The sequence below is a fragment of the Microcebus murinus genome, chromosome 7 (assembly GCF_040939455.1).
Source record: "Microcebus murinus isolate Inina chromosome 7, M.murinus_Inina_mat1.0, whole genome shotgun sequence".
Taxonomy (NCBI): Eukaryota; Metazoa; Chordata; class Mammalia; order Primates; family Cheirogaleidae; genus Microcebus; species Microcebus murinus.
The window spans coordinates 98,981,857-99,007,358 of record NC_134110.1 but is presented as its reverse complement, the minus strand read 5'-3'; the positions used below and the strand labels follow the sequence as shown (position 1 = coordinate 99,007,358).

The following is a 25,502-nucleotide window of genomic DNA, read 5'->3' as shown; positions in this document are numbered from 1 at the left end:
GAGAACCCCTATCTCTCACCACTGACAAAAATTAATTCAAGATGGATAAAAGACTTAAATGTAAGGCATGAAACCATAAAAATTCTAGAAAGAAATATAGGAAAAACTCTTCTGGATGTCAGCATAGGCAATGAATTTATGACTAAGACCCCAAAGGCAATTACAGTAACAACAAAAACAAGTAAATGGGACTTGATTAAATTAAAAAGCATCTGCACATCAAAGGAAATAAACAACAGAGCAAACAGACAACCAGACAGACAATGGGAGAAAATATTTGAAAACTATACATCTGATAAAGGGATGATATCTAGAATCTATACAGAACTCAAGCAAATCAGCAAGAAAAAAACAAACAAACACATTTAAAAGTCATCAAAAGACATTCCAGTGCAGATGTCTTTTTATAGACTGTCTTTTTCTCCTTTGGGTAGATACTCAGTAGTGGTATTGCTGTATCGAATGGTAGTTCTACTTTTAGTTCTTTAAGGTATCTCCATACTACTTTCCATAGAGGTTGTGCAGTTTGCATTCCCACCAGCAGCAAATGAGTGCTCCTATCTCTCCACATCCATGCCAATATTTGTTGTTTTGAGACTTTTTGATAAATGCCATTCTCACTGGAGTTAAGCGTTATCTCATTGTGTATGGATTTGCATTTTCCTGATGATTAGAGATGCTCAGCATTTTTCATGTTTTTTGGCCATAAGTCTATCTTCTTTTGGAAAGTTTCTACTCATGTCCTTTGGCCATTTTTTAATGGGGTGGTTTGATTTTTCTTGCTGATTTTCCTGAGTTCTATATAGATTTTAGTTATCATCCCTTTATAAGACATGAACAGAAGCTTTTCAAAAGAATACAGATGAATGACCAATAAGCATATGAAAAAAAATGCTAAACATCACTAATCACCAGGGAAATGCAAATTAAAACCAAAATGAGATGTCACCTTCTCCCTGTCAGAATGGCTTTTATTAAAAAGTCCCAAAACAATAGATACTAGTACCAATGCAGAGAGAAAGGGATGCTTATACACTATTGGTGAGACTACAAATTAGTACAGCCTCTATGGAAAACAGTATGGAGATCCTTAAATAACTAGAAGTAGACCTACCATTTGTTTTAACAATCCCATTACTGGGTATCTACCCAAAGGAAAAGAAGTAATTTTTATCAAAAAGACACCTGCACTAGAATGTTTATTGCAGCACAATTCACAACTGCAAAGATGTGGAATCAACCCAAGTGTCCATCAACTCATGAGTGGAGTAACAAAACATGGCATCTGTATACCATGGAGTACTACTCAGCCATAAAAAGGATCATTTACTGCCTTTTGCAACAATTTGGATGGAACTGGAGACCATTATCTTAAGTAAAGTATCTCAAGAATGAGAAAACAAACACCACATATACTCTCAAATAAAGTGGAACTAACCAAAGGGCACACATGTCCACAGAGTGAAGTAAAAGTCATTGGAAATCAAGCAGAGGAGAGAGGGTAGTGGGAGAGGGAGAAAAATCTACCTAATAGGTACAATGAACATTATTCAGGTGATAGGCACACTTATAGCCATGACTCAAAAATTACAAAAGCAGTCAATGTAGCAAAAACATTTGTATTCCTTTAGTATTCTGAAATAAAAAATAATAATTTAGAAAAAATATTATTTTTGCTATTGACCTCAAATTTGAAAAGGCAAACTAATGATAGAAGTAATTTTAGAAACACCTTTAATACATATAATTTTGAAAAAATATTTTAAAAAGTCAAACATTTAAAAACCAAAACTAAAATAAAATAATGGCTAACAAACATATGAAAACATGCTCAACATCTATAATCATCAGTAAAATCCAAATAAAAACCACAATGAGCTATCACTTATCTCCAGTGAGTATGGTCTTTATCAAGAAGTCCCGAAACAATAAATGCTGGCGTGGATGCGGAGAGATAGGAACACTCATACACTGCTGGTGGGACTGCAAACTAGTACAACCTCTGTGAAAAGTAATATGGAGATATCTCAAAGAGATACAAGGAGATCTACCATTTAATCCAGCAATCCCATTACTTAGCATCTACCCAAAGAACAAAAGACATTCTATAAAAGACATTTGCACTCGAATGTTTATAGCAGCACAATTCACAATTGCAAAGATGTGGAAACAACCCAAGTGCCCATCAATACATGAGTGGATTAGTAAAATGTGGTATATGTACACCATGGAGTTTTACTCAGCCACAAAAAACAATGGTGATATAGCACCTCTTGTATTATCCTGGATAGAGCTGGAAACCATTCTACTAAGTGAAGTATCCCAAGAATGGAAAAACAAGCAGCATATGTACTCACCATCAAATTGGTATTAACTGATCAACACTTAAGTGCACATATAGTAATGACATTCATTGGGTGTCGGGCAGGTGGGAGGGGACAGGAGGGCATGGGTCTATTCGCACCTAATAGATGACATGTGCACCATGTGGGGGATGGACACATTTGAAGCTCTGACTCATATGGGGCAAGGGAAGTATATATAACCTACGCATTTGTACCTCTGTAATATGTTAAAATAAAAAAAAATTTAAATCAATAATTACATCATATATAACATAAGGGAAACCTGCTTCCCCCAGGCTTCCTCTCTCACACTTCCTTCAACTGCACTATAAGGCAGAGGGAGCAATCTTTGATTGGTGATTTTGAAAGAAGGAGCTGGTTATGCCAGCTTAGGCCCTGAGAAAGAAAAATAACTTTTTATCTGAATAATTCCAGCCCCTATAAGTTATTATACCCACATAGGCATATAAAATATAACAGCAATACTCTGGATTCTCTTCAGATCATACAAATCTTTTGTCTTTTAAAATATAACAGCTGTCACAGCTCACTCCCCCTTGAACCAAATAATTACCTCTTGAAGTCACTTGCCATGCCATGTAGACTAACTGATGACAAGTAGCTGTAAAATGCCATATACCCTATAGTCCAAAAGTGCATAGCCAATCACTAACCAATGTTATTTCTGTAAACCAATGAGAATTCCTGAGGAACTTTTGTAATTTCCCCCTCTCCTAATTTGTTTTCCGTTCTTTAAAAACGTGAGCCTCTCTTTTCTTCTTAAGAGAATTCTCCAATGCAACCTTGAAGTGTGTCCCTGGCTGCGGTCATCAACATTGGCCCAAATAAACTGTATTAATTTTGCCTCAGCTGCTTCTTTTAGGTTGAGAGCCCTTTCTAACTCCAGAAATGGCATCTTCCCAAAGAGTCCTCTTGTTATGCTCTCTGACACTGGTAAGGGGCAGCAGCTGAAAGTGATCCTGTGGTTACCCTACACTGCCTATGCTTGAGTAGGAAATTTCGTCTCATTCTTGGGAGGGTCAGAAAGTCCTTTGAGCTGAGTTATAAAGTCTCCACGGGACTCCACCAGCAATAAAGCTGAGATTTTGATTTCCATTTTTCTGTGTTCTGTGTCTTGCATCTTAATTTATTATGTATACAAGAGTGTAAAGAGGTAATATTATTTATCAGCTCCCCTTCAAATACCAAAATCTCAATAAATAATAAAGAAATTTCATTAAGATTTGCTACAAAAGAAGAATGCTACTATTACCAATGTTATTTCTCCTTTTATATTTATTTCAATAAATATAGGGGGTATGAGGGCAGCTTTGTTACATGGATATATTGCACAGTGGTAAAGTCTGGGCTTTTATAGTGTACCCACCACCAGTGTACATTGTGCACACCAAGTAATCCCAGAGGTTTTTATATGCTATCACTAGTTTCATTCATTTAAAAAACTTTGTAATTTCGATTTTTATTTCATCATTGACCCAAAAACATTCAGGAGCAGGCTGTTTAATTTCCATGTATTTGTATAATTTTTAGAATTCCTCTTGGAATTGATTTCTATTATAGTTTTATTCCACTGGGGTCTCAGAAGATACTTGATAAGATTTTGATTTTTAAAATTTTTGAGATTGTGTTATAGATTGATATATGGTCTATCTTGCAAATGTTTCATGTGCTAATAAGAAGTCTACAATTTGGGGATAGAATGTACTGTGTCTGTTAGGTTCATTTGTTCAAGTCCAGTTTAGTTCCAGTATTTCTTTATTGATTTTCTGCCTCAATGATCTGTCTAGTGCTGTCAGTGGGGTGTTGAAATCCCCCACTCTTAGGGTATTGTTGTCTATCTCATTTCATAGGTCTAGTAGTAACTGTTTTTGAATCTCGGTGCTCTGGTGTTGGGTGCATATATACTGGGGACTGTTATATCTTGTTGAATTTATTCCTTTATCATTATATAATGACCTTCTTTGTCATTTTTACTGTTATTTAGTTAAAGAATGTTTTATCTAAGTATAGCTACTTCTGCTCACTTTTGGTTTCCATTTGTGTGAAATATCTCTTTCCACTCCTTTACTTTGAGTCTATAGAAGTCTTTATAATTTAAGTGAGTCTCTTGTAGGCAACATACATTTGGATTCTGCTTTGTTATCCATACCACCAGTCTATATCTTTTAAGTGGGGCATTTAATCCATTTACATTCAAATTTAATATTGATACTTGAGGTCCTGTTCCTGTGATAATGCTGTTACCCCATTTCCCTATATTCTTGATTGTGTAATAAAACCTAGGAGTTTTATGATTTCATGTCATTTTTATAATAGCAAGTATAACCTTTTGTTTCCATATTTAGAATTCCCTTGAGCATTTCTTATAGGGCTAGTCTAGTAGTGATAAATTACCTTAGCATTTGCTTGTCTAAGAAAGACTTAATATCTCCTTCATTTATGAAAAGCAGGAAACAAAATTCATTGCTTGAAGTTTTCTCCTTTAAAAATATTGTATATAGGCCCCCAATCTCTTTTGGCTTAGAAGGTTTCTGCTGAGAAGTCTGCTATCAGTCTGATTGATCTTCCTTTATTACAAGTGATCAGATATTTTTCTTTAGTTGCTCTAAAACTTTTTCCCTCATGTTGACTTTAGATAGTCTGGTAAATATATGCCTGGTGAAGCCCATCTTGCAATATATCTTCCTGGTATTCACTGAGCCTCTTGTATCTGGATGCCTAAATCTCTTGTAAGACCAGGGAAGTTTTCCTCAATTATTCCCTCAAATAGTTTTTCCAAAGTTTTTACTTTTTCTTTTTCTTCCTCAGGAATACCTATGACTTGCATATTTGGACACATTACATAATTCCATATTTCTCAAAGGCTTTGTTCATTTTTTAAAATTTATTTATTTTTGTCTAAGTTAATTTGAAAAACCTGCCTTAAAGCTCTGAAATTCTTTCTTCTAGTTGTTATATTTTTTGAGCTCTCAACTGCATATTGTAACTCCTTCAATGAGACTTTCATTTTCAAAAATTCTGGGTTTTTAAAAACATCTCTTTAGTCAATTTTTCATTCATACCTTGAATTATTTTTTTTCTTTTTGTTTCCAACTTTCTCTTAGATCCCATCAAGTTTCCTTACCATCCGTATTTCAAATTCTGTATCTATCATTTCAGAATTTTCATTTTGGTTAAGATACATTGCTAAAGAGCTTGTGTGATCCTTCAGAGAGTCATTAGACTCTGTTTTTTCATACTACCAGAGTTCTTAGGCTAATTCTTTCTCATCTGGAGAAGCTGCTACTTCTTATTCTTGAATCTACTTTGGTTTGCATCACACACCACATGAACCCGTGCCACACTCTTCTCTCAGTTGACAGCAAGGGCTCCTCCCCCACGCAAAATCAGTTCGTAAATCTCATCCCCATGCTTTTGAGTGGCATGATCAAGTCCTACGGGGATGTGACCAGGCCAGGGGACCTGTCCTCAGGACCTTGATTTCAAGCATTGACTATGATAGGAAGGGAAGAGCTGGTCCTAGGCTGCCAGTGGAACTCTCAGGTGGCTCAAAGGCAGTTGTGCTGCAGGCCTGCCACCAGGAAGGGCATGCTTCTCTCCAGGGGATCAGATAGGTGGGCAGCTCTGGGGGAGGCCAGCAGGTGTGGGACACATGGGCCAAAAGCTCTTTGGTCCCACAGTAGCCCGCAGCTACAGTGGCATAACTTGTCTTTGAGGCATGTGAAAGCGTCCAGCCTCCCCACTCCCTACCTGGCCCAGCAGCCTGCAGAAGCGGTAGTGGCCTCAGGGAGAAATCAGACCCTTGGGGATGGGCTTTCAGAATGGTTCCACACTGCAGCTGCTCAAAGTTCAGAAGCCTGTGGAATTCCACTTGAGTTTGAGCAGTATCTCTGTGTGATCTCCAGGCAGCTCCTTATGCCAGTCTCGAGGCCAGTGGGGATTGAGGAGCTAGAATTGTAAAAGTCCATGGCAGGCGTGTGGAGCACCAGGGGTCTCTCACTTACCCCTCCCCAGGGTCTAGCTCCAGGGGCCACTCAAGGCTCTAGTGACCCAAAGCAGGCAGCCCTGCTTCCTATTCCTTTACACTCAGCATCTCTCATTGTACATCTGTTATATTACAGTGTTCTTTCCAAAATGATTTACTCAAAGTGTGGGTATCTTCTCAATATTTTGGTTCTTCTATGAGGAAGAGGCACATACCAGCTACATCTGGTCAGCCATCTTGCAGAATCCTATTTCACTTTCTTTAGGATGTTGTTAGCAGTGGAAAAGTGCTTGAAATCCAAATAATAGATGTAACTATAATATTAGTAAATAGTAGATAAATGTATTATGTTTCTAAAACTTGAAAAAAGTCTTTAATTATAGTACAGTTAAGAAAGTAGGTTTCAAGATAAATATATAAATAGATAAAAACTATACCTTTCTACATATTTTAAATATGTTAAATTTATAGTGAGAAAAGGTTCTATTTCCAACCCAAATAATTCAATTTTTAGCAACCAAAAATCTAGGAATAACATCAACAAGAAAATGAAGGTACCTACGTGAAGAAACATCAACAGCACACACAAAAATATACATACACACAAACACACACATATATATTCCTGAATCAATAGATAGGACATATAACTCCCTTCCTCAAAACACTTTACTGCCTTTAGAAAATTGTTAATAAACATATAAATCCATAAAAACTACAAATGTTCACAGTACTCCTACTTTTTAAAAAAAATTGCGATAAAATAAAATCCACCATTTTTACCATTCTAATGTATATAACAGAGTGGCATGTGGTTCATAACCATGTTGTGCAACCATCACCACTATCTAGTTCCAAAACTTTTAATCACTCCTAAGGAAACCCATTACCATTAAGCAGTCAATCCCCATTCCCTGCCTCCTAACAACCACTATTCTACTTTCCATCTCCGTGAATTTGCCTCTTCTGGATATTTCATATAAATGGAATCATAGAATATGTGGTCTTTTCCATCTTATTTCACTTAGCATGATGTTTTCAAGCTTCATCCCTATTGTAGCATGTATCAGTACTTCATTCCTTTTTATGGCTGTGTAATATTTCATTGTATTGATATACCACATTTGTTTATCCATTCATCAGCTGATAGACATTTGGGTTGTTTCTACCTTTTGACTATTGTGAATAGTGCTTCCATGGATATTTGTGTACAAGTTTTGCTTTCAATTCTCATGGGTATATACCTACTAATTGAATTGCTAAGTCACAAGATAGTTCTATGTTAACTCATTGGGGAAATGCCAAATTGTTTTCCAAAGAAGCTGAACCATTTTTATACTTCCATTAGCAATATATGAGGGTTCTAGTTTCTCCACATCCTTGTCACCATTTGTTATTGTGTGTTGTTTTTATTATAGCCATTCTTGTGGACATGAAGTGGCATATAATTTTGGTTTTGATGACACTGAACATTGTTTCACATGTTTGTTGGTCATTTGTGCATCTTCAGATAAATATCTATTTGGGTACTCTGTACATTTGTTTTAATTGGATTATCTTTTGTTATTGAGTTGTAACTTTTTATATATTTTGGATAATAAACCCTTATCAGGTATATAATTTGCAAATATTTGCTTCCATTCCATGTGTTGTCTTTTCTTCTCTTGATGGCATTTTTTTTTAAACTAGAGATACCAGCACAGATCTTGATAGTATCTTTTGATGCACAAACATTTTTAATTTGATGATGTCCAATTTATTTTTTCCCTTGTGCTTTTGATGTCATACTATTGACTATTGACTATTCCAAGGACATGTAGATTTATACCTATGTTTCCTTCTAAGAGTTTCATAGTATTAGGTCCTACATTTAAGTTTTTGGTTTACTTTGAGTTACGTTTTGTATATGTTGTGAGGTAAGGGTCCAACTTCATTCTTTTGCATTTGGATATATAGTTGTCCCAGTGCTATTTGTTGCAGAGGCTATTCTTTCACTATTGTATAGTCTTGGCACCCTTATTGACAATCAATTGACCATAGATTCATGGGTTTATTTCTGGACTGTCAATTCTATTCCATTGACCTATATCTATCCTGTTGCCAATACCACTTTGTTTTGATTACTTTAGCTTTGTAGTAATTTTTGAAATCAGGAAATTTGAGTCTTCCAATTTTATTCTTCTTTTTCAATATCATTTTGGCTATTCAAGGTCCCTAGAAATTCCTTATGAAATTTATGATTAGTTTTTCCATATCTGCAGAAAAAGGGTGTTGAAATTTTGATAGGGATTGCACTGGATCTGTAGATCACTTTGGGGAGCATTGCCATGTTGACAATATTAAGACTTCTGATCCACAAACATGAGATGTCTTTACATCTACTTAAGTCTTCTTTCTTTCAAAAATGTTTTATAGTTTTCAGTGTTCAAGTCTTGCTCTTCTTTGTTGAATTTATTTCTAAGAATTTGATACTATTATAAGTAGAACTGTTCTCTTGTATAAATATAAGTATTTTTTGTGTTGATCTTGCCTCCTATAACTTCTATGAATGTATTTATTAGGTGTGATAGTTTCTTTGTGTGGATCCTTGAGGATTTTCTATATATGAGATCTCATGTATAAATATAGTTGTACTGCTTCCTTTTCAACTCGGATGCTGTTTATTTCTTTTTCTTGCTTAACTGCTCAACCTAGAACTTCCAGTAAAAAATTTCAATAGAAGTGGCAAAAACAGGTATCCTTGTCTTGTTTTTGATTTAGGGGTATAGGGACAAAAAGAGAAATCTTCTCCCTTCACTCTCTGAACATTTGCTAAAAATGAACTTACAAAAAATAGAATAGAAGAAAAAGGCATATAAATTTATTTTAGCATGCATAGTATGGGGAAATCACAGGAGAAATGATTACCCAGTAACCCAGGGGGATAAAGATGCTTCTATACCCTTCTTTATAGGGAAAGGGTATATGAGGATATAGGAGGAAATGATTTTTAGGGGGAAAATAAATGGACTCAGGAGGTAGACATTATCTTGTAAATGATTCTCTTTAGAAGTTGAATGGGATCTAAGAACAAATAACAGTTTGGGACAATGTTTTGAAGTTCCTCTGGGCTTTAGGTGTCAGTGTTAAAGTCTCTTCCTCTGTGATATGAGTTTTAATCTTCTCTCATTAATGAAATTTTAGGAAAAGCATCAATGGTATTGGTGTTCCTTTGTGGGTGGGGTCCAATTTTTAGGGAGATGAGCAAACTTCAGAGAACAGTTCATCCTCTGCTTTGGGAGAGAAAGAGGATTAAGGCAGGGTGGTCAGAGAGACCCTGAAGCTGCTTCTTTAGTTCAGCATGTCAAAGCACAACATTTTGGGATATCATTTTCTGAGCCTCAACACAGAGAAAGCCTTCAGTCTTTAACCACTAACTATATTGTCAGCTGTGGATTTTTCATAAACGTCCTTTACCATGTAGAAGGAATTTCTTTCCATTCCTAGTTTGTTATGTGTTTTTTATCATGAAAAGTGTATGATTCATTATTTTTATATTAGAAATATTTTTTTCTAATCTTTGCACTACATTCTACAGGGAACATTTTGTAAAATACACCCACAGTCATTAAAAAGGCATCAATAGTAACATCATAGAAAAATTACACTGACTATTCAAGACTTTCCATTGCACCACTACAGAATGTAGAAGTAAAACAAGAAATAAGAAAGAAGATGAGGATCCCAAGTACAAATTAGAACAATACTGCCCTTCCCATACGTAGCCATAACATAGTGTGAAGGGAAGGTGAAGTTCTTCCTAGTGCCCAGAGTAGGAAAATATTGTGAGCAGTAACTTTACAGAACAGTGTATTAACTGTTATATTAGTGATTTATTGCTGTGTAACATATTACTCCCAAATTTCACAGCTTAAAACATTTATTTCTTACAATTTCTGTAGATGAGGAATTTAGGAGTAATGTGTCTGGGTGGCTCTTCATAAGGTTGCTGTTGAGTTGCTGATTGGAGCTGTAGTTATCTGAGTTATCTTGCAAGATAACTCACTCACATAGCGTTGGCAAGAGACTTCTGTTCCTTGCCAGGTCAGCCTCTCCATGGGGCTGCTTGAATGTATTTAGGACATGCTGGCTGGCTTCTCCCAGAGTGAGTGATCTAAGAGTGCCAAGAGAAATCTGCAATGCCTTTTATGACCTACTCTTGAAACTCACACACAGTCATTTAAACCATATTCTTTTTCTTAGAAGAAAGTCATTAAATCTAGCTTATACTGAAGGAGAGAAGAATTAGTTTCTACCTTTTGAAGAGAGCAGTGTCAAGTAATCTGTGGAAATATTTTAAAGCCACCACACTGAAGAATGGAATCATCTTTTCCATATGCAATAGTCTGACATAGCACCAAATAAACATTCCAAAAACAGAAAACAAAAATCCATTAACGGAACCTGGTAGAGCTATTTACATAGATAGATCCATGCATAGATAACAGAGGACAGAGGATAATGACACATTAGAAACTTCCAGTTACAGAATATATTATAAATATTTAAAATCCTTTTAATAATATAAAAATATATCTGAATCTAGATTTTAAATTTTTTTCTCTTGAAAAACTATTACTATAAAATGAGAAAACTATATGAATATATATCATATAATAAATCTTTTAAATTTCAGAAGATGTCAAGTTTGTGAAACTAGCTCTGATATAAAAGTAGCCATCAAGGGTTCAGTGTTAAAAAATTGAACAGCTTTGGTTGTCTGGTCCTTTGTTTTAGTTATAGGATCCCCCAAATAGACACAAAAGGACCTGTTTGTGACTGCCACTGCCAATATTGTTACAATATTGGTTTTAGTACCTACGAGCTTATGATCATAAAATAAACCTCCCTGTGGCATTTCAAAGAACTTCTCAAGCTTTGTGTCTGCTTTTAGATCGAGAAATGATTCAGCAGCACTCAGAGAAATCAACATTCAAACTCTCTGAGTATGGAAATAATTAAATTCACAATCAGCTTAATGACTAAATAGAAAGACTGACTTATGGTGACAAAATTATTGTTTTGTGGAGTGAAAATATCTCAGAAACATGCTCTTAAAATATTTTCCTGAAAAGATGTCTACAGGTCAGCATTGTTCACCACAACACTTTCTACGCATGTGAAAACTGATTCATGAGTTTATGGGACACTGAGCACAACATCAGGAAATAATCCTGCCAGTAATTATCACACATAAAAGACCTCCTGTTGCAAAAATGTCAGTTACAGTAAGGAAAATTACTCACACTCTCCTGCACCTGCCTTTTCTAGGACTGCTCATTCAGCTTTCCATATGGTGGGATTAAGCATATTAAGAAGCTAGAAACACTGAAGGATGAAGTTTCTCTATTTTCATCATCTACTGGTTAGTTTGGTCTACACAGAGGATCACATGCTGACAGCTAGTGCTGGCTGTGAAGCCAGTTCTTTCCTTAGGACCTCTCTGCATGGCCACCTGAGCTTCCTTAGTGCATAAGGGTTGGGTTCAAAGAAGGATTAGTTTAAGAAATGAAGGTAGAAGATGCAGATCTTACAAGTTAAGCTGTTAATTCAGCTGCATCCAATTATTCAAAACATGGAGAAAGAGCTGACTCAGAAAGGGGTGAGGAAATCAGCTCTACTTCTTGATATGGGGATAGCAAGTTCCACTTATAAACTGCCTGTGAAATGGGTACAAGATGACAATTTTCTCTATTCCCTAGATGTTTCATGTTCCTGCATGGTTCAGTCCCTCTGAACAAACGCATTTATAAAATGTTTATATGAGGAGACATTCCAGCATAGGAAAGCTTAAAGAAATCTCTCTCTTGAAATGACCCAGGAGAGAGAGATTTTCCTGAATGTTGGTACCCCCATAATATTCTGAAATTAAAGAAAAAAAAGACCTTTCCTTCCCCTCCCTGGCAGATATTTGCTTACATCCCAGAATAAAGACAGGTTCTCTCTGTCTCTGTTTCTCACTCTGTATATTTGTCTCATTCTCTGGAAGAAAGGATGGATAGCCCTATACAAGATCAGTTTCCTAATTTGTAAACTGTACACAACTGCATGTGCTGGTCTCACCAGGTCCTCACTTCATGACACTGCAGGACTAGGTTTTAGGGAACCTGACACAAGATATTTCTCTGGCTGCCACATTTGCTATGAGAAATAAACAGTTTTGGTCTCTGACCCAGTGGTCTCATGTTTCCTACAAGTAGGATAAAACTTAGATAGATCCTGATTTAACAATAGGAGGATGTTTTTGTGGCCATATTTTCAAATACATACGACCTACCCTACTAATAAAATAAAAGATTATCAACATTGGCAACAAGGAACCCAGGGAACAGGATATGAAGGACCATATTGACTGGTCTAAGTGGATAAGTAATCCCAAGTGGGAACCAACAGGTGAGGAAAATGTCTAAAGAATAATTTTGGAAAGAGAAGCTACTAGAAAGTATTCTTAGATGGCCATATATTTCCATAGAGAAGAAGATTGGAATATTCCCTATGAACTGAAATATGAGGTAGAGGGAGTTGCATTTTAAGAAAATGCTATAGGTTAATATTTCTAGTTCATCCTAGAAGCTATTTGAACAGCACAGTTTCTAACAAAGTATAGTGAAGTTGAATTAATAGATACAGCAGACAAATTTTGTGTAAATAGTAAAAGTCCAAATTTCAAAAAGAGTTGGAGGTTTGGATTTATAGTCAAAGATCTACATCATCAGTTTATTCTCTTTTTGTTAATTCTTATGGTTATAGCTTCATGACATGGATATTAAATATCAAATCCATCTTTGCTTTGCTTAGTTTTTCCTTTGTACCTTCATTATGACACTATCTACAATGGTTATTAGAATTGTGGTATGTATTTGTTTTCTTCATTAGATTATCAATCTCTGGACTTTAGGATAGTATTTCAGCTATTTCCATGGCTCTCAAATTATTTAACATGGTGTTTTGAACAGAATAGGCACTCGATGGTAGAACTGACTTAATTCCCTAAATTATCATATTCAAGAGCCACAACTGCTGCTCTTTATAAACAGTTAATATTCATTGCCTACATTTTATTCTACATTTAAGAAATACCAAATATAAATTTTTCCTAGTATACTGTTCTACATAATGACATTGTCTTGCCAGATTTAAAGCCTGTCATTTATTGATCATTTGTATTAATGCAGATAGTGAATTATTTAAATGGCCTAATACTGGTGTAAAGCCATAAACCCATATAAAAAATAAGCAAAACTATAAATTAAACTGTGTCTAGAAATCACCTTCCTTTAGTTCTAAGACCTGTCCCGGCACCATACACTTTGTCCAGCGATTTTACCGTATTTGTCTCTCTTCTCCCCAGTGGCATCAACAGTGCCATCTGGATGCAGACGGACAAACCCTCCAGTCAGCCTGTTGTAGAACTGAATAGTATTTCCTTCTCTGAACTTCCAGCTTTCTGCAGTCCACTAAAAAGAAAAACAAACAAAATGCCAGTATGATAAGAAACAAAGAGAAGAAATTACTAAGAAACATCCCTTACTAAACATTATACACTGTTTTGTTTTAACACATCAAATAGCCATTTGAACACTGTATTAAATAATTTAAAGCCCAAAGCAAAATCTTACTGTTTGTTTTCTCTTAAGTTCTACCTTCTTCCCTGAGAAAATAAAGAGAGGACCATTAATTTTGACAGCATCATGCTTTGTTCAATCATAATAAAAAATAATTTTCCAAGAAGTGTGTGTACGTGACACTTACTTGCAGAGAAGATACTGTTATCACTGGCATACAGTTCTACTACAATTTTACTATCATCTTCCCCTTGATCCAGCCATCTGTGGAAAGAAAAGTGTATCGATTATTTTTAGGCTTTATATTTATACCACCATTGGTAATTATCTACCTAGGTCAAAAATAATGGATAGCAGGAATAGGAAAAGACATGGATATCTAGCTGTTAAAAACAGAGGAGTACAGAATGAAAAACAAAATTCTAAAATGACTATAAGAGTACAAGGGAGTTGGAAGCAGCAGCTAGTATCTGGTAAGGATACAATATGTTTTTCCCTAATCCACTCAATCAGTCTGCTAACTGCCCAAGTCATAGATTTTATGTCCCTTGCATCAATTATTTTATCCTGTTCTTTGGCCACCAACTACAGTTCAAACTCCAGACAGTTATTTCATAAATGGCTATTATTGGTTCCACAGGGAAAAAGGCAGGAGGGTGTTGAAATAAAAAGCAAATCTATCATCACTACTGGGAAATAACTCAAAAATCAAGGCCTATTGACAGTGGGTCAGCAATATTATCGCTGCATAAAAAGCTACTTGTAATACCATGTACATTTATTATTTTTGAACCTAATTTAGGACCCAGTCCAAAGGGAATATGTTTTCTTATGAGAGCCTTTCATTATCCTTACTGATATGTAGAGAGATATATTTTAATTTACCATTAAATACTAAATTTATATCATCAAAAATGATGATAAACATATGGATATATTTTTCAATAGAAGCAGCAGCCCCTAAGATTAATGTTGACAAAAGTTATCCAACAAATCATCAATGACTAGGAATAACTGAATAATCTATCCAGTTCTCAAAAATACATGAACTTGTATTTTTGAAAAAAATGAATTTGTTCAATGTAAAAGCACACCTACAAACCTGTGACAAAAGAAGGCATATTTGTGGTTTGTAGTAGGATCCTTGATGACAACATCTTCAAGAAACCAGCCATTTCCTATACACAAATTAAAGAAAGAAAAGTGTAATGTGAATATGTATGGTACAGCATTATTTCAAGTTTTGAGAAATAGGTTCTAATTTCCAAATATATATAAAGGCTTTGTACAACATAATGCTTTCATATTTCAAATAAAGCAAGATGTAACAGAAGTAAACTGCAAATAACATTTAAACATATTTCTTATACATGTAACAAAAGCACAGCATCATTTTAGGGCTTCATGTTTTGTAATATCTATTTTAATATGTTTTTTCAAACAATTGAAAATAGAACAATCATGTAGCTGCTCTTGATTTCATAAACTGCATTGATAATCCTGGACCTAACATCTTCAAAAGAATATATACTTGATGAGTTAGCAATACTTTCCATTTCTAGAAAGTTACTAAAGTTCAAATTTGGACCAAGTCTACATGAACAAAATATATATTTTTTGATTGGCTAGAAATGAACATTCAGAATTCCTGTCCAAACACATAGACTGAGCTGGTATACCGAGGCAGTTATTTCTTTTTAAATGTTTAACTTCATATTAATTTGCAAACTGGAGTTGGTTAAAATATAATTTTATTTATAGATAAAATATTTTAATTAATCATAGTGGTTTTATCTATGTAAAGATCCAGCTCAAAATATATCCTCCACAATTAAAATCTTGAGTTGATGAGTTTATACTAATCATCCCTAGAAGAAACTTTTTGCTTACTCTTAAGCTTCATCCCTCATCACATTCTACCATCACTGAGTGATGCCAAACTTCTCATAGTTCCCTAGGTTAGTAGTTCTTAAACTTAGCATGCATCTGAATCACCAGGAGGGATTATAATAGCACAGAGAGCTGGGCTCCACATTCAGGTTCTGATTTAGTAGGCCTGGCATAGGGAGCCTATGGTGACCAATTGGCCCAAGGCAGAGAGGTTTCCCAGGATGCAGGATTTTCACTGCTAAAACCATGACAACCATAGGCAAACTAGGATGGTTGTTTATCCTAAATAAGACCTCAAGAACTGAATTTTTAACAAGTCCCCCGGCAATGCTGATGGTCCAGGAACCACACTTTGAAAACCACTGCCATAGATTATTCACATTCACAATTCTATGCCTTTACATATGCTATTCTTTCTGTCTGGAATGAAATCCCTCAAAATATTATTATTTAATTTCATTTTAAATGCTACCAAAAAAAAAAAAAAAAAAAGAATTACTTGTCTCCTTTAAAGAAAAATAAAATGTTACCAGAATTCTGAAGTGGGTTTTAAGAGCTACTGAGAAAACTCTTGGAGGTAATAAGGTATTGATTTTTAAAAAATTATAAATAAGTTAGATTAAAACTATTAATGCAAAAATATATTGCCTATATTTTGAGTATGTTTTTCATGTAAATAAGAAAGACCCAGGAGTAGATTTAGAAATAGAAAATACGAGTTCCTGAAGAAAGCTTAGGCTATTCCTGCAGGGATCAGGCAAAAAGAATAGGAGTTAAACAGTTATATAAAATTCTACTGAATGTGCCACTTTCTTATACCATACATAGAATAAGTAATTGTATATTATTAATTAATTAATGTAATATTTATTTTTATTGGATTGGGTTTAAGAAAATGGACAAAAAAGGTATTGAAACTGTATATAATGCCAGCACATACAAAAAAAAATCAGTTAATTTAGTCTATACATTTCTAATTTTGTTCTAGGCCTATATACAGCATGCCCATATGTATCAAATTGAATCCTACTGTGTAAAGGTGCCCTGTGGTAGTAGATATAAGCTATGTGCTTACCACATGGTTCCTTCTTTCTGGTTACACAAGATGGCTACATTTCTCAGCCTACTCTAAAATTAGGCAGTGGCCATATGATTCATCTCTTGCCAATGGAATGAGAACAAAAATTATATAAGTCACTTGCAAGCTTAGCCTTTAAATTTTACTCCATCCCCTGTGATTCTCTGGCCGATTCCACCTCCTGTGGTGACTTCAACAGCCATGTAGCACCTGGAGCAACCACACACTGACGAAGGCCTAACCCAGTTCACTGAAGAACAGATGCCTGGGAAACTTTCCAACTCCAGACTTGTGTGAACAATAAATAAACACTTGCTGCAGGGAGCCCCTCATATTTTGGGGAAGTTTGTTACAGCAACTAGTGAGTATTAATTACTCTAAATATATATCCGCTTTGTTCACTTGACATTATACACTAGCATTTCCATATTTTTTCTAAATATTCTCAGACATGATTTTTAAAGTTCTGTTGTATTTCAGTATGTGGACATACCATATAAAATATATTTCCTATTTTAAGATAGGGAATTTTACTATTATGCATAATATAGTTATAATTTTGAACATGCATTTTATTTATACTTCTCAATTTTTTGATAACTTTCTAGCTGGAATTACTGAGTTGAATTAAGTGGTATTTCCAAATAACACTTAATAACACTAATAATGGAACACTGCATTATTTGTCCACAGTTCATCCTCCCTCACCCCACTCTACCCCACTGACTTTGGTCTTGGCCATTTTCTTTGATGAATTCATCACAGCCCACAACCAGGAGTAATCCAGATGTCCTTCAACAGGTGAATGGTTAAACTGAGGGAAATCCATACCATGAGATACAAAAGGCAATAAAAAGGAAAGAACAATTGACATGCACAACTTGAATGAATCTCTAGAAAATTATACAAGGAGGGAAAAAATCAATCCCAACAGATTACATAAGATTACATTTATACTGCTCCTGAAATGAAAAATTTTAGTAATACAGTATAGATTAGTGGTTGCCAGAGATTAAGATCAGGGCATTGGGGAAGGGAGTAGAGAAGAAAGGAGGTGTATGTGGCCATAAAAGGGCAACATGAAGGATCATTCTAGTGATGGTATTCATCTGTGTCCTGATTGTATCAATATCAATATCCTGGTAGTGGTATTTTACAATAGCTTTGCTAGATGTTACCACTGGGGGAAACTGGGTAAAGCGTACAGAGATCTGCATTATTCCGTATAACTTCATTTGAATCTACAATGATCTCAAAATAAAAAGTTTAATTAAAAATGTAGCTTAGAATTGTTAAGTTTTTATTTCTTCAAGTAATAAAAATTTATTTTTGGTCATTCTGGATTTTTTTTAATATCCATTGCTCTTTTTTCTATTAAGTCCACTTAAAACCTAGTTTAGAGCTTATTCTGTACTACTGATTTAGCTGTCTGTCTATTACTGTACTTTTTACCAAACTACATTTAAAAATGATGACCTTTAATTAAGCATTTTAATATGAAAATCTGTCTTGTTAATTTTTTTACAAGATGTTCTTGGCTATTACATCCTTTTAATTTTTCCAAATAAATAATAGAATCATTTTAAGAGCATCATTGAGAAATAATTTACAGACCATAAAGTTTACCTGTTTAAATAGGTTCAATGGGTTGTAGTATATTTTCAGGGTTGTGCGACCATCGCCATAACCCCAATTCAGTACATTTTCATCAGCCCCAAAAGAAACACTGCATCTATTCATATATACCCTCTCTTCCCTCTCCCAGACCTAGGCAAACACTAATCTACTGCCTGACAGATATACTTCTCCATATTTCAGATAAACAGAATCACACAATAAGTGGTCTTTTGTGACTGGCTTATTTCACGTAAGGCTAGAAACGAAACTCTGCTACCTGTCTCAGAACTTACCTTTGGGTGAGTTGTGTTGCTCTGCATTTCAATTTTTCTCCCCTCTGAGTTTGTGATGTCTCTTGATTAAAATTAGTAGGTACATTTATATATTACTACTCCTCTCTATTAATTCTCTCATTTCCCCACTTGTGATGTTCCACTTGATTTTGGAGCAACCAATAGTCATTCTATAAAGAAACATTCTATAAAGTCGTTCTATAAAGAAACCACTGCGGCTGTCTCTTTCCTCTGTAGTCTGGGATATTATATAAAATGAATCTGGCAGCAGATTGCTATTGCCAAACAATAGGCAGGCATGGATGCAATTTGGCTTACCAAAATTCTGGAGTCTTTTTACTGCTGATACACCACAGAAACAGGCAACTGGGGCCTAAACTTAATATGTGGTGCATAAAACCTACACCTCTCTCACCAAATGAAGACAGTGCTTCTGGAGCACCATGAGGACTGGATTACACAGCCAGCCATGATCACTGGTAAATGAATCATTAAGGAACAAATAGGGTCTCTTATTCTAAAACCTATAAATCAAATTTTCTTGGTTAGAGCCCCCAGTACTTCTTAATATGCCCTTCAGATAAGGCCAGTCTAATAGAAACGGGACTGTATTTTTTATTGTTGATATTAATTATTAGACACGCATATTTTAGCTGCTACTCTGAAGAAGACATTTTTTATCTTATATTTTCAATCAAATATTACTAGTATATAAAACAACCACTATTGATTATATATTGATTTAATATTTAGCCACCTTATAAATTCTCTTATTTCTTTTATTCATTTTTCAGTTGATACTCCTTGAATCTTAATAGACATTTTTATCTCCTGTAAGCAATAATTTTAACTTCTTTCCAAAATATAACTGTTTTACAAATCTTATTATAATTCTTGGTATGATGCTTTCCAAAGAATAATTAGTATATATTCATAATGAGAAAAATCTTTTTCCTATTTCTGGTTTTAATGGATTTCATTGTTTAAGAGGTTGGCCTAAGTTAAATTTTTAAATAATTTTAAATAAATATTTTTTCTGCCCCAAATTCTTAAAAAATTTTTAAGAGGAAAAGATCTTAACTGTTATCAATTAATTTTTCTGCTTCAACCTTTTGAGGTGATGTATTTTATTAACAGATTTCCTTATATGGAACTATCCTTCAATTTCTTGGCATAAACCCTACTTATTGTTATGTATTGATCTTGTTATGTATTATACTTCTTGATTTACTTTTATACATTTCACTTAGAATATCTGTACATAAATTTATCAGTGAGATTGACCTGTAATTCTTCATCTAGAAAATGAAATCCTTGTGAAACCAATGGCATTGGTTTCTGCACTGTGCACAGTTGCTGAACTGTGCAGATTCTCGGAAGTCACACATCATCAATTTTATTTGAATATTTAGGGTAGGGGAAATGAGAAAGTTAACCTCAGTTTAAAATATTTTAAAACAAATATGAAAAAATTATCATAATTATTTACTTGAATTTTTAATCTAAAATATGAATATAACAAGAAAAATATTTAATAGCGCCTTTAGAATATGTCCTCTGAGATCCATAAGAGTTCCTGCTCACATTTTGAACATATTAGAAGACAAATGTAAGAATTATGGAATCACATTTCTATATTTTGTACATATTCAAGTTTTGGTACCATTAAGTCTATTTAGAAGCCATCTGGAACCTTCTATATAGCACTGGAACTGTCTGCTTCTTGAACATTTTAGAGCAAGTACTCATAAATTTAAACACAGCCAGTACTTTTTGGACATAATTAAGCCTTCTAAAAAATTTATTTCTATTGACCATTCTTATTTTCTACTTTTTCTTGGGTCAATATTGAATCATATTTACTTTCTTGGGTCACTCATAATTTATCAGGCCAAATTTCTTGGGTTGATTTTTCTTAGTCATCCTTTTCATAAAGTTTATTAGACTAAAACTGAATATAGTATTTTCAAACTTTTTATAACCTATGTATATTTACTTATTTTATCTAATTTTGGGATATATTTTCTTTCTCTATTTTATTTTTTAATTTTTTTAGAGACAGGATCTCACTATGCTGCCCAGGTGGTCTCAAATTCCTGGGCTCAGGTGATCCCCCCACCTCTGCCTCCTAAGTAGCTGGGACTATAGGTGTGCACCACCATGCCCAGTGACTATCTTTTTTATCAGATTTTTCAGTGTCTGGTTTATATGTGTCAGCTTTTTTTTCCCTAAGAACCAGTTCTTATAAGTGATGTCAATTCTTCTGTTTTTCTATATTTTGTCTTTGATTTCTATTTGTATCTTTATTTTCTTCCTCATAATTTTCTCAATATTTCCTTATGCTTTATATACCTTTTTGAAGTGTTTAATTCACTTATTTTTATTTTCTCTTTATTAATACTTCTCGTTGTGATTTACAATAAGAAATATATTTTTTGGTCTTCTTCCCTTCTTCTTTGGTTTCCTGGCATACAGCTCCTAAAATCTTTGGAATTGCCAAAATAATTAAGTGTCTTTTTGTATGCGAATGAGATGACTAATGGCTGCTGCTCCTGATTAGCCTTAGCCTCAAGGAGGGATCTGGGTGGCCTGAGGAACCAACCACACTGATGTGAGGGTTGGAACTTTCAGTTCCCCCTCCAGACCTGGGGGAAAAGAGGAGGAAAGAAGGGCTGAAAGTTGACTGGATCACCAATGACCAATGATTTAATCAATCCTGCCTATGTAATAAAGCCTCCATAAAACCCTAAAGGACAAAGTTCAGAGAACTTCCAGTTTGCTGGAAAGGTGATGCACCTGGAGAGGACCTGGAAGCTCCATGCACCATCCCATACACTTTGCCCTATGTACCTCTTCATCTAGCTGTTCATCTATATCTTTTATGATACCTTTTATAATAAACCAATAAGTGTTAGTGTTTCCTTGAGTTCTGTCAATTGCTCTAACAAATGACTAAAGTTGAGGAGGGGGTCGTGGGAACCACCAATTTATAGCCAATTGGTCAGAAGTTCTGGAGGGCTAGACTTGTGATTGACATCTGAAGTAGGAGCCAGTCTTGTAGCACTGATCCCTTCACCTGTGGGATCTGACATTAACTCCAGTAGATACTGTCAAAATTAAATTAAATTATAGGACACCCAACTTATTGTGAGGCATTGGAGAGGAATCCTACACATTTGGTCACAGGAATGTTGAGTGTTGAGAGCATAGAGAAAAGAGGTTTTCTTTTTTTTCCTACTAAACAATACTGAAAGTGAGTTTGAATATGGCTTTGAATTTTTATAAATTGTACTACTATTTTCTAAATAGTCAATGATACAGTCCTTATGCTAAAAGACCAGAATTCCACAGGGAAAAAAAAATATTTATTTTCACACCTCTATCCATGTAAATCTATTCACAGAACTGTTCCTTTTCCTCCCTTCCTTGAATGAAATCTAGAACACGTACTGTGATTTTTCTGGTCACTCTCAGATAAAAAGTCCATTGGGTTTTTTTTTTTTATCACAAAACTGGACACATTTCAACGGTTATAATGACCAATCCCATGAAACTATCAAAACTCTAAATTTCATGTAAAGATAAAATGTCTCCCCTCCCCCATCTGCAATTCTGAAACCTTCGGAGGTGGGCAAGCTCCCAGGCTGACTTCTTCTTCCTGCCTTATGCAGGCTGAATATTCCTCATCTGAAACGCTTGGGACCAGAAGTATTTCAGTTTTCAGATTTTTTCTTATTTGAGGATATTTGTGTTTATACTTACTGGTTAGGCATGACAAATCTGAAAATCCAAAATCTGAAGTGCTCCAATAAGCATATCTTTTGAGCATCATGACAGCACTCAAAAAGTTTCAAATTTTGAAGCATTTCAAATTTTGGATTTTTAGATTTGGGATGCTCAACCTAATACTACCTCCTCCTCAACCCCAAGCACTCAGATCATGATTTTTGACCCTTCCAAGTTAGAAATAGGATAAAACGGATGGGAAAAGAGAAGAGGTAATAATCTAGGAAAGTCTTATTTAACTGGCATTGTTTACATATATATTGGTTTAACAGATATTTAAAAGCAGACTATGAAGAGTTTGGTGGGTTCTTTGAAGACCTCTATTCTAGGGATCATTAACCTTAATATCTGCTCTGATTATCTGCCTAAAATTCTACATTGACTATTCTCCAGGCCTCCCTTCCTTCATGGCCAAAGGCCACTGAGGCAGCCTATAGACTGTTATTCAGGTAGGAGTCATGTAACAAATTCTAGATGGCATAGGTTCTTCAAGTGGTTTCTTCATATAGGAAAACACCTTCCACCCTCTCTTATTGCTGAGCGTTATACAGATATCCCAGCAACTGCTGACCTACTATAACAAAAACCTATACCATTTATACTCAATAGCGAACCCCTAATTTGTTGTTCCTTCATAAGTCCTATATTTGTGGCCTTGTGCCTACATTTGGGATGGTGCTGGGATGGGTTTGAATATATGTGTCCCTCTCAAAATTCATCTGTTGGAGCCTAAGACCCAATGTGATACTATTAAGAGGTGGGGCCTTTAGGAGGTAATTAAGTCAGCCCTCATGAATGAGATTAGTACCCTTATAAAAGGGCTGAATGGAACTAGCTAGGCCCTTTTTGCCCTTCTGCCAAGGGAGGACAACGCAAACTGCAAATGCCAGGACTTTGATTTTGGACTTCCTAGCCTCCAAAATTGTAAAAAATAAATTTCTGTACTTTATAAATTACCCAGTCTAAGATATTTTGTTATACCAGCCTAGAACAAACTAAAAGAGATGGTTAGACTCTGTTTCCTATTATTTTATTCTAGTCCTTTGCGACCTAAGCCCAAAATGAGACAGAAAAAATACCATTGTAACATTCTGTTAGACTGTAATTACAATTTTGATTTCCACTTTGGCTCCAAATTATGGAGAGTACTGAAATACCTAAGTGATTGAATTTTTTTTACTTTCATCTTTTTTTTTTAATAAATTTTGGTTTCATTAAATTGTGGTCAGAGAATGCAGTCCAATTTTGGGAAATTTATTCAGATTTCCTTTTTGGCCTAATACATGAGTCAAATTGTAAAAGTGTTTCATGGAGCTTGGAAATGAAAGTATTTCTCTGCCTACACACTACAAATACTTGAAGAAAGTAACAGAAGTACCTGACTAACCTGCCAAAATCTGAGACATATGATAAAATCCCATTCTATCTTCTGTTCATTTCTTTTTGATTATCTAAGAGGACTTTAATTTATATTTTTACTAGCAATGTTATCTACTGAATAAAAGCTCATGAATGATATAATCACATTGTGAATCATAAACATTATTTAAAAAATTACCCTCCTTGTGCCTTATAATGCTTTTTGCCTTGAGTTTTACTTTCTTTTGTAAATTACTATTATAACTAAAATTGTTTGTTTTATTTACATATTTCTGATATATCACTACCTAAACTTTTCTTTTTATTATTACTGAGCCATTTATTTTAAGTGTGTCTCTTACATAGAACATATAATTGGACATGAGAATTTTTCAGGCTGAGCATTTTTGCCTTTGTTTAGAAAAATTAACAAAAACCCAGAAATAAGGCCAAAAGATGACTACATGTCTTTTCAGTGTTGTAGTAGAACACTGACAAGCTTGCCTGAGAGTCATCTGACTCACTGTGAGAATGTAACATTATTTAACTTAATACTTACTACGGATTCAGGCCCAGACTTTGTAAAATTAGCTATCAACTGACAAAAAATAAGATGGAAATGGTTTATGTCTGGTCAAATATAAATGAATTTTGTCCAAGACAGAAGACTATCTCAAAGGTATACTTTTATTATCTATACAATATTTCATATTTTTTTATTTACTTTATCAATCTTATTCGCTATTCTTTTTGTTTTCCCTGATTATATGTAGATATGTTTTAGTTCCTTATAACCTTTGAAATAGCTTTGTCAATCTGCTAGTTCTCTCATTATTTAAACACATGTTCACTTTGTATTTATATGAGAAACTCATTCTTAACATTTTGAAAATTATACTTTGACACTACTTAGTAAGAAAATTTATTATCTTGTTTTATACTTTTTGGTTTTTTTATCCTTTTTTAGTATGTGCTCTTGAGTATTCTGTCTGCTGTTAAATGGATTTTGCTTATCTTATGGCTATTTTATGCAGTAACAGAAAATGAATTTATTGGGAAGCTGTGAGTCATCTCACAGAGCTGATAGGAAAACTGGGGAAGAAACATGAACAAAGTTGTAGCAGAAATCACAGCTGAGACCCCACTGCCAGGGCAGTCTCCTTACCATGCCACTGCTGGACAATCACTAGTCCTTACAGAATATCACCTCCAGGAGAAACTACTGATGCCTCCACTACTAGCCTATGAAATGCTACCACATGCCACAGTATATAAATACCAAATTCCCTCTATTTTTTTGAATCACTCTGTCTAGCATTCTAGACCTATCCTAGATTATCTTCTTGGCCAAGCCTATGTCATTTGGAAGAAAAATACATCTAGTTACATTTTAAAGGACATTAAGGACAATATTTTGATTTTAGACTGTCAATACTTAGAGATCAGTTTTCTACAAGTTTTTCACAGTATTTTCTAGATTTGGACAAGGTTTCACATAAATAGAATAAAATCAGACCTTCATTA

At 34.6% G+C, this 25,502-nt stretch overlaps 1 protein-coding gene across 1 annotated transcript in view; it reads right to left on the bottom strand.

Annotated features, from left to right (window-relative positions):
• LOC105884903 (uncharacterized) overlaps positions 1–25,502 on the bottom strand; it is a 119,855-nt gene that overhangs the window by 54,220 nt on the left and 40,133 nt on the right. Inside the window, exons 9-12 of the mRNA XM_076005346.1 lie at positions 15,058–15,133; positions 14,143–14,219; positions 14,010–14,041; positions 13,718–13,847 (exon numbers count right to left, since the gene is read on the bottom strand). Of these exons, the coding sequence (XP_075861461.1) occupies positions 13,718–13,847; positions 14,010–14,041; positions 14,143–14,219; positions 15,058–15,133 (315 nt within the window). The remainder of the gene's footprint in view (positions 1–13,717; positions 13,848–14,009; positions 14,042–14,142; positions 14,220–15,057; positions 15,134–25,502) is intronic.